At 47.7% G+C, this 15,375-nt stretch overlaps 3 protein-coding genes across 3 annotated transcripts; all 3 read right to left on the bottom strand.

Moving 5' to 3' along the window:
- Positions 1 to 6,993: 6,993 nt before the first annotated feature.
- LOC122378669 lies at positions 6,994 to 9,099 on the bottom strand. The gene is made up of 2 exons (XM_043359991.1): positions 9,004 to 9,099; positions 6,994 to 8,621 (listed from the first exon to the last, which is right to left on the bottom strand). Exons 1-2 carry the CDS (start codon positions 9,013 to 9,015, stop codon positions 7,164 to 7,166), a joined length of 1,470 nt encoding a protein of 489 aa, XP_043215926.1. The 5' UTR covers positions 9,016 to 9,099; the 3' UTR covers positions 6,994 to 7,163.
- A 2,152-nt stretch (positions 9,100 to 11,251) lies between these two features.
- LOC122378445 (piggyBac transposable element-derived protein 3-like) lies at positions 11,252 to 12,217 on the bottom strand. Its single transcript, XM_043359523.1, has one exon. The coding sequence runs from the start codon at positions 12,215 to 12,217 to the stop codon at positions 11,252 to 11,254; it is 966 nt and encodes a 321-aa protein (XP_043215458.1).
- A 206-nt stretch (positions 12,218 to 12,423) lies between these two features.
- Positions 12,424 to 14,938, bottom strand: LOC122378439. Its single transcript, XM_043359509.1, has 2 exons — positions 14,836 to 14,938; positions 12,424 to 13,280 (listed from the first exon to the last, which is right to left on the bottom strand). The coding sequence occupies exons 1-2, from the start codon at positions 14,936 to 14,938 to the stop codon at positions 12,424 to 12,426; spliced, it is 960 nt and encodes a 319-aa protein (XP_043215444.1).
- Between the last annotated feature and the right edge of the window lie 437 nt (positions 14,939 to 15,375).

Genomic DNA, 15,375 nt, shown 5'->3' with positions numbered 1-15,375 from the left:
GTCAGTTGCTTACCGAGCCATTGTGGAAGGTTAGGCCATGGTGAATCGGAAGAGCAACATATGTGTTCACTTCTCATATCGAATATTGAATAATTGCTTCATAGCTTGTAATTAAACGTTATATTTGTTTAACGACGTGCTGCCACGCTGCACCATGTCTGAGGCGACTACGAGAGGGGCGACACTGCGCCATCACGATTGTCATTTACTGACACTGACAAGGAATGCAATGCCATTGAGGCGCGCGCATATAACAAACGTCGTTTCATTTGCAAAACAAACATATATTAATAACGAACAGGTTCTTTTTAGCTGTTACGTTACCAACACGTTTCAATGGCATCACGGGCAGCCGATGTTCACGACAGGAAAGGTTACGTCGACCCTTGATGTCGACCGTCGACCAGTATGCTTATCAGTAAGACCGTTTAAAGGGACCCTCCCACCTTCAAAAAAGTTTATGAATTGGCATGAAAGTGATGTCGCTCGGTTCAGAAAGAGCGAAAACGAATATCTACCAAATTTCACCGAAAAATATTCACCGGTTTTCAAGATATTAGACTTTTACTTTTGTTTACTTTTTGGGATCTCCGCTGTTCCTAGCGACTTTATTTGGAAGCAATAGTTTGGCAGCTGAAAGTGCGGCACTTGTTGCGCGCAAAGCAGCATATACCACCGTGTGCTACAAAACGTTTTAGTCAAACATTTAAAAATCGTTAGATATCTGCGCTGACGTCACACATTCAGAGGGGTATTCCTATGCATTAGCCCCTCTGAATCAAAATGCTGCAATTTTGAAATTCAATATTTCCGATTTAAGGCATTTCTCGATGTTGTGAGTGCCGAAACCGGTAATTGTGAGCCCAGTTGGTGACATACCAGGGAAATAAGCTAAAATTAGAGCGCTCTATTTATTGCTCCTGCCCCATGTTGAAGAGATACCCCTAAAAGCGCGATCTTTTATCGGCCCTTACGCAGCAAGGCAGTAATTCTCAGACCGGTGGATGGTATCAATAGAAAGAGAATGCGTCAAAGATTAACATGAATTAATTAAAATAACATTAAAATGTTAATTAAGCGTGGAAATTAGTCCCAAACATAAGCTAATTATTGCTCCTACCTCGGCAACGGCGCTCCCCGCAGTCAGCGGAGAAGCTAAAATAAAAGCCACCATCCTCCTCCGTAAGTCAATTTTAGAGCGGCAGAGTGGGCCGATGCGGGGCCACCAAACTGAGGTGAGACGTGGCTAGCAATTGCAAACCGCCATAGAAATCAATATCTTAAGACGTACAATATGGGATGATTACTCTGAAGCTGGAGTGAAAGCATGAGTAGATTGCAAGAAACGAAATGCATAGATTGGTTGAATTATGTACAATAGGCACAGCTCAGATGAAGCCATTTCTATGATGTTGACATTTGACATAACCCTTCCTCTCCTCACCTATGACCTAAGTGCATTGGCAGTTACCGGCATAGTTTTTGAGCACGAGTGTAATTCGCCATCGGACCGCAATGCATGTTGCTAGGCTGCTGCAATTACAACGAACATACGAATACTGCCTTCATTTGTAGACGTTTGTTTTTTAGGCGGTCTTTGACGTACAAGGGGGCATACCTGTCCACAACTTGAGTTTCTCCGAATTTCAAAAACTCCCAGAATTTCAATTCCTTATGCACTGTTGTAGGTACAGCCAAGGTACAGCTATGTTCACAAGTTTTCGTTTCCTCCTGTTCTAAAAAGGATGATATTTGTCGATTTCGTGCGTCGCTGATAGGAGGGTGCGTTTAATAATTAGGCCCAACGCTTTCTGCATCCGCGAGTACCTTCAAAAGGGAACAACAGTTTCCATTTATTACACTATGGGACATGTGACAAAATGACCACTGGAACACGCATGAAACGGAGCTCATATTCCTAAAAATGTCTACAATCACTTCTTTTCTGACACTATAAGCAAATACCATCTCAAGTTAGGTGGTTGACAGACAGTCAATGGAGATCTGGGGAGACTGAGTGATGCCAATTCACCACTTAACTGATAATGAGGGCCGAGGGAAGAGAAACATGCAACATGCACAACTGACAACTTGACACGTGACAAAACACTACCACTATTGCGCAGTGCACAACAAATTACAGCAGCCAGCCCAAAAAATGCTTTTGGTGGCTAATTGCAAAACAAGTCACTAATAAATGTCTTAGTTGCAGCTGAACACTGCACAATGATCACACTGTTCACACATTGAGTGAGATGCCACAGGTGGTTTGAATCACACTTTGGTACAACTGCAAATCTGAAGTGTTGTCATGAGGTTCATGCCTCCATGATCACAGCACTTTGGTTGTGGTTGGCATAACACTTGTAGTCTGCAGAGTTCCACATGAACTGCAGACACCTCATCTGGTGGTCTTCATGTTGCTCAACTTCTTCAGGAGGCAAATGTCGACCACCCAGCGGAAGCATGGTCCTGCAGAAAAGAAAGGTAATGCATAAGGTACAAACATTATCTGCTGAAACAGCCCCTTCTGTTGGCTGTTATTAAACTTTTAACATAACATAACAACATGTATTCCATGTATATTACATTTGTTGAAGTAAAATACTGCTGGCTATTTCAAAACCAGAAAATGAAATTATATTGTGGCATAATTCACATGCTCAGCTATCAGTATCAAATAATAAATTAATTTAAAATTTGGCATATTCTATATAACACATGCATAGAATATTCTACTTCACGTCACAAGGACTCACAATCTTTCTGTTGGGTGTTCGATTGACGCATTAACTAAGTTTGTCTTAGGTTTTATTATTGCAAAAATTCATATTGCATTATTGTATCAAAATACTGCCAGCAATAACAAAACAAGAACATGAAATGTCAGTGAGCAAGCCGCCTTTCCTAAAAATGGATTACTTTGAAAAGAATTTTAGTTTCTTTTAAGGAAAAGGAGAAATGACTATCAGGTAATTATCAGAAAACCACTCAACCAGCAAGTGGCTGGGTGGTTTCACAGCAAACATCAAGCCAAAACATATACTTACATTTATCTAACAATTGAGCCATTTGACTACTACAAGGATATGTGAGCAAAATAAGAATCCAATTATCCAATGTCGACTTCCTTGCAAAGTTTATGCCTTATTTTATGAAAATGTGTCACTAGAATATGATACTTATCATCGAATATTATTTAATTTACGATTTATTTCGATCGGAACGCACATGGAGTCCCGCGCCATTTTCGTCGACGATGAATATGATCGTGTTTCATGAAGAGATAAGGGGTTTCAATGGTCTTTCAAAGCAATAATTTGATGCAAAAATTTGTAGGAAATAATATAAAGCTGGTTCAAATGGCCATCAACCATTTAAAACACCGAAAATACTCACAACTCCGTCCCGACGACCACGCAGCACCGCGCACGCCACACTACTGGCACAATGCCAAAACTGCTGTCACAGCAGAAATGTTTTTTTTTTTCTCGATTGCAATTGTGGAATTATTTATTAAACAGAAGAGGATCTTTCCGAAAAACCGACTGGTTTCATACACAGATGCATGGAAAATAAAAAAATCCCGGTAAGTTTATTTGTATTGTTTTGTCAATTTTGACATGCTCCTAGTTTGCAGCCATATTTCGATATGTTCTACAGGGAGTTCAGAATTATTTCAGGACCAATCTTTTCCTCATTCATTTTCCCGTCGATCATGAAATTTTTAGAGCGGAACAATTAGTTTCCAGGCGGTCCGAGCGGTTTTCGTGAGAAGGGTACAAAAATCGGCGTCATTTTTAGAGCCTCGACACCAGCTCAACACAGGACCCTATGGGAGACGGTGAAGTAGCGGGAGCAATAAATAGAGCGCTCTAATTTTAGCTTATTTCCCTGGTGTGTCACCGACTGAGCCAGGGACCCCATTTTGGCTATCTCAACTCAAATCTAATGTTAAGGTGGGAGGGCCCCTTTAAGAGCTGTTCACCATCGCCGGCAGCTGTTGGACGCCGATTTAAAAAGATATGTAAACATTGCGTTGCAGCATTTGAAATCGGGCAATGATCTTCTTTTCATGCTAGACAAATCTCACAAACTTCTTGTTCCCTTTTTGGCCCACCTGTTCATGCATGCTTTCTGCACATGCGAAAATTTCAGAAGTTACCCAATGTCAGGTCACCAGGTCACACATTCGAGCCATAAAAAATCGCCCGCAGTCTCAGGACTCGCCTCATCAGCGACGGGGAAGGCCCTTCCAGCTGAGAAGGCCACACATTCAAAGCTATGAGATGCGATAGTGCACACTGCAACACCACTACTGGAGCGGGTGCTTAAGTCGTTCGTGAATTGGTCGGCGTGAAAGGCCGATGTAGGACTTATTGTGAAGGTGCCACTGTGATACTGCAACTGGAGTTGATGTTGATGCACTGTCTAAGCGGTGGGCGCCGACCGCGGGCATTGTCTGGGTCTGAATGGGGGGGGGGGAGAACTGAAATGGTGTCGAATGGAAATTCGCCAAGTGATTCAACGAATTCGCGAAGTGGTCAAGGTCAACTATACGAAGGTATCGGAACGAGCAACGATGTCCACTAAGCCAGTGGGCCTAACGACAGAGCTCAATTGAGAACTAATAGTTCGACGAGGTGATAATGTCATCTCCCAGACCGCGCTGACAGCTAATGTCAGCACGAGATTGTGCGCGGCGCGGTGTGACTGAAGTGCCACTTAGACGGGAAGCACGGTAGGCGGCCGCGGTGGTCTCGCATAGCGCTGATAATTTTAGCACAACAGCGGCATTGATTACAAGTGTCGTATCGCTCGGACAAGGCCGATCAATTAGCGCTACGGTAATCAGTGCGCATCAACGCCGGACACACCTTGGTAAGTATTTTACAAGTGCCTTCATCAGTAGAAAATTCCCTTTCCCTGGCATAGCTTGAAGGATAGCCGGGATGCCAAAATTCGAGAAGAAAAATTAGAGACAATTTTATTGTACTATTGGCGAAGAAGATTAACCAGGCTGAGGCTGACCGGTAGCTGACCATTTTGAGATTTCCACGCAAACTCTTTGGATATTAGAAGTTATCTGTTAGGGGCATGTGACGCCCCTCCTCCCTCAGCCATTAATGGGCGGCGAAATACCCGAACGATTACCGGTTTAAATGTATGGGTGAAGTATTGCCCTAGATTCAATGATACGTGACTGCGCAATGTGCATGTTCATGATTATGACTGTTGTATGTTGTATGTGTTGTAAAGGTCCACAACTAAAAATCCGGAAAAAGTTCATTTAGCTGTATCTTTCAAACTAGAGGCCGCACGAGCAAAAATGAATATTCACGTGAAATATACATTAATTTTCTACTGCATCAGGTCCGGAAATTATTTATTTCCCCAACAATGTCGGCACTAGACGGACTTAACGAGACAGAGCGCAGAAACGTTATTGGACGGTTTTACGCTGACCACTGGCGTAAGGGGAAAGCATGGACCGTAAAACACTTCGTGGCCATGAACATACCAAAATCAACTATATACGACATTTTGAAGAGGTGTGACGAAGGTATGTCCATGAAAAGAAAAACTGGTGGGGGTCGAACACCTAAGAAAATGAGCCCCAGAAAGATTGAGGCCCTTAAAGGGTACCTGAAGGAGAACTTGGGTCACTCTCAGTCTCGTGCGGCCGCAAAATTTAACGTAACACAACAGTATGTGTCGAAAATACTGAAAACAAAGACGGCAATGAAATATCGGCGGCGCACAACTGTCCCTTTGGTTACGGAAGCTCAAAAGAAGCGGCAGCAAACAGCATGTGGACGCCTAAGGAAAACCTTGCTAAAGCCTGCGAGCAAGACGGTCGTAGTGATGGATGACGAGAGTTATTTTCCATTCACCGACCCACAAGTAAAAGCCAATGCAGGATACTATACGGACGATAAGGAAAATGCTCACCCAGACATAAAATACAAGCCCAAAGCAAAGTTCCCAGACAAAGTCATGGTGTGGGCCGCCATCTCAGACCAGGGCATCAGTCGCCCCTATATCGCATATAAAAGTGCGATGAATGCTGCAACCTACCAGAAAGAGTGCATTCCACGACTTGACAAGTTTATCGAAGAAAATCACAACAAAAAAGACGTGGTATTTTGGCCAGATCTTGCATCCGCTCACTACGCAAAAGACGTGCAAGAAGAGCTCAAGAAGCGGAACATCTCCACAGTTCCACGTGCATCCAATCCGCCTGCTGCGCCCCAAATCAGACCAGTTGAAAAGTTCTGGGCCCTCCTCAAAAACGAGGTATATAAAGACGGGTGGTACGCGACGTCTGCAGATGGTATGAAGAGACGCATCCAAGCAAAGATCCGGACCTTCGACAAAAACACCGTCCAACGCCTAATGGGAGGTGTCAAGACGAAAGTGCGTCGCGTGGCGGAGAGGGGTCACATTGAGCTGCTTCGTCTCTAGACGTGATAGAGCAGAGAAGGATGTGTCCAGTGATGTGCGGTTTGTATGAGTCTGAATAGTCCTTCAACAAATATACAAGTTTAAACCATTTCCGGATTTTTAGTTGTGGACCTTTATGTGTAAATAAAGCCCATATGAAAAAAAAAACGTTCGGCTCGTGGCTCGATGGCAGCGAGTTCGCGGCCGGAGAGCTCTACGTCGTTTGACCCGCCATTCTGCATTCAGCCAGCTGACAGCTGGCCAGAGGGCCACGCAAGACCTCGGAGGACCGTCTCTCTAGCTACCCGCGATACGATAAATTTCGATGAAATTTGCCACTAGTGAACCGCGGGCGCAGGCAAGGCCGGGTGGTGAGTCCCTGATATCACTCGCAACAAGCGCCCGTTAGCGTGGCATTCGGGCCCAAAAGCAACCATTCGTTCGCAAGGGCGAAGTTTAATGAAGATCTAATATGGCTAAAGTTAACCATTTTCTGTCAGCGCCGTCCAACCATAGACGCCCTTATCCCTCCTTTATGTATAGTAACAATTCAGAACATAATGCCCGTACTTGCATGTATTGACATATGACGAAGCTGCATACTTATCACATTTGTTCATTGGGCTCATCAGGTTCAATAGACACTCACGCATGCAAGACGAGGACATACATTGAAGACGTGGGAGGTCTGCGCTCGGCATTCAGACGATGAGAACTGCTTACTCAGCCTTCTCCTCGGCTTCAGCAGTCGGGGCCGCCACATTATAGACCAGAGGGGTGCCCAGGCCGTAGGCGTAGGGGTAGGCAAGAGTCGAGTAGGTGACAGGGGTCTCCACCTTCTTGACCTTGACCTCGTGGACCACGGGGCTAGTGTAGGTGATGGGAGCAGTGTAGGTGATGGCAGGGGCAGCCACGTGCTTCACCTCGACCTTCTTGATGGTCGGCACGGTGTAGGTGACGGCAGGACTGAAGTGGAAGGCAGGGGCGGCGTAAGTGGCCGGCACGTAGGTCTCGTGCTCCTTCTCCTTCAGCTCCAACAGAGTGGTGTCGGCAGGGGTGTCAGCCTCCACCTTGTCCAGGGAGACGGTCTTGACGGTGGCCTTGGCCACGGCCGGCAGCAGCACGGCGCTGCGCTTGCGACGCTCGGCCGACTCGACGGCAGGCTTCTCGGCAGCCTCCTTCTCGGCCTCTGCGGCAACGCTGTAGACGAAAGGAGCGCCCAGGCCGTACGGGTGGAAGCCGTAGGTCAGAGGGGTGGCGGCGTAGGTGACGGGGGTCTCCACCTTCTTGACCTTGACCTCGTGAACCACGGGGCTAGTGTAGGTGATGGGAGCAGTGTAGGTGATGGGAGCAGTGTAGGTGATGGCAGGGGCAGCCACGTGCTTCACCTCCACCTTCTTGATGGTCGGCACGGCGTAGGTGACGGCAGGACTGTAGTGGAAGGCAGGGGCGGCGTAGGTGGCCGGCACGTAGGTCTCGTGCTCCTTCTCCTTCAGCTCGACAAGGGTGGTGTCGGCAGGAGTGTCGGCCTCCACCTTGTCGAACGAAGCGGTCTTGACGGTGGCCTTAGCCAGGGCCGGCAGGAGCACGGCGCTGCGACGCCGGCGCGCCGACTCCTCAGCAGGCTCGGCGGCGTCGGTGTCGGGCGCAGCCTCGGCGGCGGCGGCGGCGTCAGCGTACAGCTTGGCGAACTCGGCCTTGGCAGCGGCCACCTCAGGGGTGTCCTGCACCGGCTCGGGCGCCTGGCCGTCGAACACGGGCGACTCCAGGTTGAATTCGGGCGCCTTCAGCTCGTCCTTGGGCGCCACCGGCAGGTTGGTCGCCGTCACCCGGAAGCCGTTGACGTCGTCGGCCGTGTAGGAGACGGTCTGCACCTTGCCGTTGGCGTCAAGGTAGCTGTAGCTGCCGACGGTGGCGCCATCGAACCTCTTGTACTCGTTCTTGGACGAGAGGCCGTCGGCGTAGCCGTAGTTGAACTGTCCCAGCTCGTCCTGAGCGTGGTACTGGGAGCTGACGCTGCCAGCAGGCACGGCCGAGTAGGTAACGGGCGCAGGCGCGGCTGAGTACGTGAAGGGAGCGTTGTAGTTGTAGCCGCCGGCGTAGAAATAGGGGTTATAGACAGAGTAGGGGTAGCCCAGCTGGGCAGCGCCCAGCGCCAGGAGACAAGACAGAGTGACCTGCAATGGTAAGGAACAAAGGTCAATCGAGCTGGCTTTATTTTTAGACGTAACGTGCTGGTTTTGATGACCTTCTGTGTTTATTTATCCTTTGTTGTTACATGGAAATGATCGGGTGACTATGCAATCACCTATACATTTCCGTTATGTGGTGTTTCGGTAGTATTTTTTTTTTGTGTCACTAGCTACGCTGTGCATCAATCTGCCATGTATTTATAATGCATCAAAATATAATGCATTATTGGGTAAACGGTAAATACATTGAAGCTAAATTCGTTGTAATTCGTTTGCACTTTGCAGTAACCTCAATTGATTGCAATATTTCAGGAACATGTAGACTGAAGACTGAAAGGTAGACCAGACCCCATCGCCTAGTACTTACCAGGACCTTCATGTTCCCGCGGCTGGGCGTGCGACTGCTGCCGTCAGCCGGTGCCGGCCGCGTTAAATAGTGGCCGACGTGCCCCGAGGTGGGGACGTCTCTCAGCGGAGCGGCGGACGGCGGCCGGCCGGCGATGGAGGCTGATCCACAGGCGTGTCCTTCAACCCCGCCCATCAGTTCACACCGGCCAGCTCCGGGACTGGACACGGGGCGGGAGACGCCCCGCCCGACTTGCCCTCCCGTTACTCGCGCCACGGCTGTATGGAGAGCGCCCGAGGCACGTGAGGCTGATCTCAGAGATAGAAACCTTCCTCCAGCGGCTGAGTGGACAGCGATACTGAAAAGGTAGAACGCGCATGCGAATCATCGGCAAGTGAAGTGTTCTGAGGCCTGTTTCACTAACGAATAAAATTTGCACTTACTAAGAAAAACGGGTTTACATGAAATAATTACCATCATTTGAAATTTGGGGGCCCGGGCTCAATGGGGCCTCCGTATTCCGCTTGCCAGGGGGCCTTTCTCTATCGAGGGGCCTCCAAATGGCTTACTTTTTTACGGCCTCTGTATGTTTTGGTGACGTTCTTAGCGTTATTAGTAAAGTTTAACCCTCACCCTGGCAGGGGTGCTGGTCGACGCAACCCCCCACCCCTAAGGTTTTTCAAAGATAGGGTAAAATTGGCGGCGCGCAGCGCCGTTAAATTTGGCACAGCCTATGGGGCAACCTTTTTACATATAAAATTTCAGGTCCGGTTGGCCTTGGGTTCAGTGGCGGATCCAGGGGAGTGGGCAAAATGGGCATTTGCCCCTCCCAAACAGCATAACTTTAATATTACGCCTATGGACGAGGCATGGAAAGAATCGATAAATTGTTATGGTTTGCCCCCCCCCCAAAAAAAAAACTCTCTGAGCTGGATCCGCCTCTGCTTGGGTTAGGTGTAACGAAGTAACTTCCCTGTCCTATCAATTAGCCTCCTTGCCGACCGCCAAGCTTGAATTCCTAATATGGTAATCCCTTCCTTATTGTCCCCGTGATATGACGTATATGTGTGACGTATGACTGTGTGCCGGGCCGGAGCGGGCAGAGCCCCCGGCAGACCACGTTTGGGCCTTGTGGCAGACGGCCACGCTTGTTCATTACTAACCCCATTGGTTTGGCTAAGGCAAATAAAAGCCAAACAGGAACTCTTTCTGTTATTTATTGAAAACACAACGCGAGATAATAGACTTCACGAACCAAAAAGGTTACGTTAGGCCACCAGTTCAGAAAAACCGGTACAAGGTTATGGTCAAATTTCAATTTTCTCTATGTATCTGTCCAACTCACAGTTTTGGACTGATTTCCTTCAAACTTTCAGGATGTGCTAAGTTTACCGTTTTGTATAACATATAGTTCGGTTTTATGTCACTGACTTGAGGTCAGTTAGAGGTTATTATGTCGTAATGTTAAGCCTATGGGAAAATATTCAAATAACTCCAGTTCGGAAAATACTAGATATCTGCTTCGTTCTATCACTTTTGTGCTTTGATACCACAGTGCTTAACATTATGTCACTCGGTTTTTCTTTGATTGGTGTACTTATCCAAGAATCAAAAATGAAGGATCAAAAATGAGGTCAACTGAGGTCAAATGACGTTTGTGCCAATAACTTGTCACATAATAAAGATAAAGCCTTCAAAATGGTATCATTCTGTTCCTCTTGAACAGCCGAGCCGAATGATATGCAACATTAGGCATTTGAACCATTCTTAACCTCTTGAGACCCATGGTCGTGCCTTTTGAGTCATCAGCATTAAACTTTGTGCACTGGTTACTTTGGCTACACAAAGCAAAGCAAAAATGCAAAAATAGGATAAATGAGTTTGCGCATGCGCACTGGAATGGGCACTATGATGCCCAATGGTATTCTGCGAGTTCTCAGTAGGCATTCTTGAGGTAAGGGCGTTGATCTCAAAGATGAGAAATTGCGGCCTATAAGTCATATATAAACTGTAAAATGCGTGGATGGTGAATCATAAAGGCCTACAACGATACAAAGGTGTATTCAACTTGCACTGCATGTTGACAGGAATGCTCTCCGATACACAAAGGCGCTTTGTGATTCCAAATGTCTATGGAAGCGTCTCTCGAAAACTTTCAGTGGTGATCGAGGAGAGGCAATGGGCATGAGACCACGGTCGGAGAGAATTCAGCTAACCACAGAAAAAACGTCAGGTACCTACTTCAACAACGTCTACCACAACGCTTCTTTCACCCTCTCCTGTAGCCTCTACGAGCGCTTACGAGTTCCATATGGAACTCGTAAAAGCAGTCCCTTTCAGGACGGCAGCATAGGAAGATGCCGCAGGTGCGACATTCCATCCCGGTCTTCATGCTGCACCCAGCGTTTCGGCAACGGCGGAACTCCTTGCGGACGTGCGCCCTTGGGAGATGCTTGCCAGTAGCCACCAGCCGTGGCGACGGGATCGGCGGCACCCGTGCTCTTTTTGGTGGCATGCGACCTTGCTCTTCAGAGTCAGAGGAGGATCCAGATCCGTCGCTGATGTCACACCAGGAGAGCATCTGCTTGGCCAGGGCGTACTTGAACTCCAAGAACTTCATCCGCTGTTCACCGTGACTTCGACGATGAAGGATCCAAGCATTCACCGCCGCCATGTCGATGAAGTGCAGCACCGTATTGATGGTCCATTTCTTGGACTTGGCACCGGCACGATACAGCGCGATCATGCGGTCATTGAGGTCGACCCCGCCCATGCAGGCGTTGTACGCTTTGACCACGACCGGGCGACTTACAGTTCTGTAGGATCGTGTCTTCTCGTAGCGTGACACTTCGCCTTTAGGCTCAATGCCATGCTCCGTAGAGGCCAAGTAGATGGCGCGCTTGTCCTGCCAAAGCGTAAGGGCGACGATCGAGTCGCTTCGGATAGAGCACTGGGCGAAACCACGCTCTTTCTTGGGCAGCTCCTTCTCGGTCATCAGTCCTGCTTCTTTCGGCACGTAAATCTTCTTCACAGTACCAGTGCCATGCAGCTGCTTAGACTGCATGTGCTCCAGGAGTCTTGGCGTCGTGAAGAATCTGTCGAAGAAGACTGAAGTTCCTTGCGGCAGACTTTCCGTCAGCCGGACGACAACGGACTCTCCGACCAGCCATGGCTTGCCGCCTTCACCACCGTCAGCTAGCTTCTTACCCTGGTACACCTCAAAGTCCAGAACCATGCCATCAGATGAAGCCAGGACGAAGTTCTTCAATTGTAGTGTCCGGGGCCGGGTCTCCGGGAGCAGCGCCTGCCACGCACAAACACTTCCTCGCTCAATCAGGACCAGACTGTGTATTGGGCGCGGCCTGCCCCGGTCGCGCCCTAGGAACAGCGGTACAGTGCCCCTGGCGGCCTCCAGTGACAAGCGTAGACAATACCACAACACTAAATCAATCCTTCCGGGTTCGGCTTCCCGGGTACGAACTGCTTGAGACCCGTCTTTCCTGTGAAGGGTATCATCTGTTCGTCGATCGAAACCTCCAAGGGTCTCTCAATCTTCAAGCATCCCTGACGAATCGTCTCAAGCAGAGGCCACACCATCCAAAGGCGATCCTGTTGTCGAGCATCCAGCGGAACTTCCTCGTCGACGACGATCTTTATCAGACTACGTACTTGATGGAAGTGAGCCCTGGTGAAGACGTCAGCTACAGCTGCGACCCGCGTTTCTCTTGCCCAGTACAGGTGTATCCACGGCAACTTCATCACCGACATCAGGAGGGTGACGCCGAATAACTGCACACATTCATCTCGCTTCAGGAGAAGACTTTTACCAGACGTCCTGACCGCATTTCGGTTGGAAGTGTTTGTGATCAGCTCGGAGGTTTCAAGTGGGACAAACTGCTTGAAGCAGTCCAGTGGAGTTGCCGAAGCGGAGAGCGAGTGGATGCCAGTGCCGTGTGCCAAGCCGTCTCCCGCTGAGCCGTGGCTGACGCGTTCGTGCTGAACAGGGGTGAAGACACCAGTCTCCTGAAGAAGGTGCGTCGTGCTGCTCCCGAAGCAGTTGAAGGCGTTCCGGAAGATGAAGAGGCCTGTGCTGAGGGGAAGTTCGGAAGTACGTTGCTTGTTGACTCTTGTCAGTTGATCAGTGTCACTTGAGGACGACTCGGAGTCTGCCAGCACCTCACCAACATCAGCATAACTGCCATCTGAGCCTGAGCTGTCGCTGGTCACGTCAAGGTCTGATTCAGATTCTAGCGGTGCTCGAAGACAGTCGGAGATGGCCTTTCGCGTGAGGAGTACACCTGAAAAGGAATGGAACAGGATATGAGAGTTGGAAATGATACTTATTGGATTTGAGGTAGGTGTAACTTGATGTGACTTTCCATCCGTTTCATCAAATTATCTTGTGGTGTATTTCAGCACGCAGAGTACCGCTGGGCACTATGGTGTCCAATGATCGCATGCACCAGAGTCCCGTTGGGCATCGCAATGCCCAAAATGAAATGTTAGAAAGCACCGTTGGTCACTATAGTACCCGCTGATGCATTGAAGGGCCCAATTATCTAATAACCATTCATCGGATTTGTGCCATATCAGTTGGATAGCTTAAATATGAGAAACACATTTGTGTTTGACACATTAACTGCTTAAAAGTACACTTTTCCAACAAAGCAAGCTCACAGAAGTGTCGGTTGACCACAGTGTACCATAAGGTACATTGACTTTCGTTGTTTCCTGATACGCAATTGTAAATGCCCGGCAGGTTATTTTTGTAGCACTCACTAATGTGATATCTTAATTTTTTATTTTCACAATATTGTGGAAAATGTCCACCTATGTCCCAAGAAAATAGCAATTGACTACAGCTACTCACGCCGTCCGCGCCCTCTCCCGCGCCCCGACATTTTGTTAACGTTGTCAAGGTCGAGCAATTAGAGCCGATCCAACAAGAGGTGGTATATTTATAAGCAATTTGATAGTGACGTCAACTGAGCACAATAGTGAAGCTTGATAAGTAGAGGTATTTAGGGTAAGATTTTTACAAGTCACGGGTACTATAGTGCCCTAATTACCCCAAGAGGTTAAGACTTAAATTTTTATTAAGTTGTGTTTAACTTTTTAAGTATACTTAAGCAAGCAAGAGAGTATATCATTCGACGCGCCTTGACGTGCTGAGTTCACTATTTATGCCTCCCAAAACCCCGTAAAGATTGACCTAGAGCAACCAAAGTTGCACAGGGGCGAGAATACTAAGGGGCCACCTACCTACCAAATTTGGTATTTCTAGGTGCCATAGGCGCCAATCGCGAGGGGTGTCGCATCGACCCCCACTCCCTTGCCATGCCGCGTTATGAAAAATGCCCTGCCAGGGCGAGGGTTAACTTAGATTCCCTCAAATTTAACACCTTAGATGCGTTCAGCTTTTACGATACAAGTCGACTGATACGGAACATAAGCCTGTGACTTTGACGTGAGGTCAAATTCTAGTCTTCTTTTCCAGGTCAATTTACAGATAATTTGTTGCGTCTATGTAGACGAAATACATGCGACGCCAGTAAAATTAAAGCAATAATAGCTAAGTGTCAAAACTTGTTGGAGAAAAGTGTTTTCCAAAAACGTCATATTTTCAGAGTTCTTGCCTTCTGGAGGATAGGCTGTTGACCCTAGGTCAAATAACAAAAAAAAAAACTCAAATTCCCTAATCAGAAAGAGCTGTCAAAGCATTTTTTTCTGCGGCGCTGTATCCATTTCAATTTGTTCCGGAGTTATGCGCCGATTTGTGAAAAATGTAAATACGTCAAAACTGGAAAGCAGAATTTGTGATTATTTTACTTTTGGTGACTTCCAAGGACACACGGCGATCAGTGTCGAAGCCGATCATCAGGCTATTAACAAGAGCCTGAAGACCACAAAAACCGTAGCAGACTTTGAAGACAGACTTTGAAGACTGGGTGGACATCGTCGCCAGTACCGGCGTAAGAGTCAAGGTGATGACAGGAGGTGACTTCGTGGAGGCGGAAAACGTCTTAAGCGAAGCAAAAATCCGCCTCCTGCAGGGCATCGATGCCAGACCATACCTCAGGCAGGGTTGGATAAAAGCCGGCTGAAATTGAATTTATGCCAGCCAGTGGTTTAAACCGGTTAAAACCGGTTTAAACCGGCTTAAATTAATAAAAACCACCTTCAGTCAAAACATCTACTAAAACTTATCTTGTGGGTCAGTGTACTCGTTGGTGACTGTGCAGAGTGCAGGAAGTCAATACCTTGTCATTTGGTATTATGTCAACATTTTGGCATGTGATTATGTTGACGACAATCTGGTCAGTTCAGTAGGTAACTAAGCTAAGAAACAAAGTAGGCATAAGGCATAAGCACATTCTAACCTTAACATTCGGT

This window comes from Amphibalanus amphitrite, unplaced genomic scaffold, assembly GCF_019059575.1.
Source record: "Amphibalanus amphitrite isolate SeventyFive unplaced genomic scaffold, NRLGWU_Aamphi_draft 000007F_arrow, whole genome shotgun sequence".
Classification (NCBI taxonomy): Eukaryota; Metazoa; Arthropoda; class Thecostraca; order Balanomorpha; family Balanidae; genus Amphibalanus; species Amphibalanus amphitrite.
Note: the sequence above shows the minus strand (reverse complement) of the source record. Positions and strands in the feature narration are given on the sequence as shown.

Excerpts from the sequence above, each read along its gene's own strand:
- LOC122378445 (XM_043359523.1), bottom strand. The coding sequence starts at position 12,217 with ATGGTTCTGGACTTTGAGGTGTACCAGGGTAAGAAGCTAGCTGACGGT.
- LOC122378439 (XM_043359509.1), bottom strand. The coding sequence starts at position 14,938 with ATGTCCACCCAGTCTTCAAAGTCTGTCTTCAAAGTCTGCTACGGTTTT. Across the intron at positions 13,281-14,835 it reads CGGCTTCGACACTGATCGCC|GTGTACTCCTCACGCGAAAG; the intron begins GTGTGTCCTTGG and ends ATTCCTTTTCAG.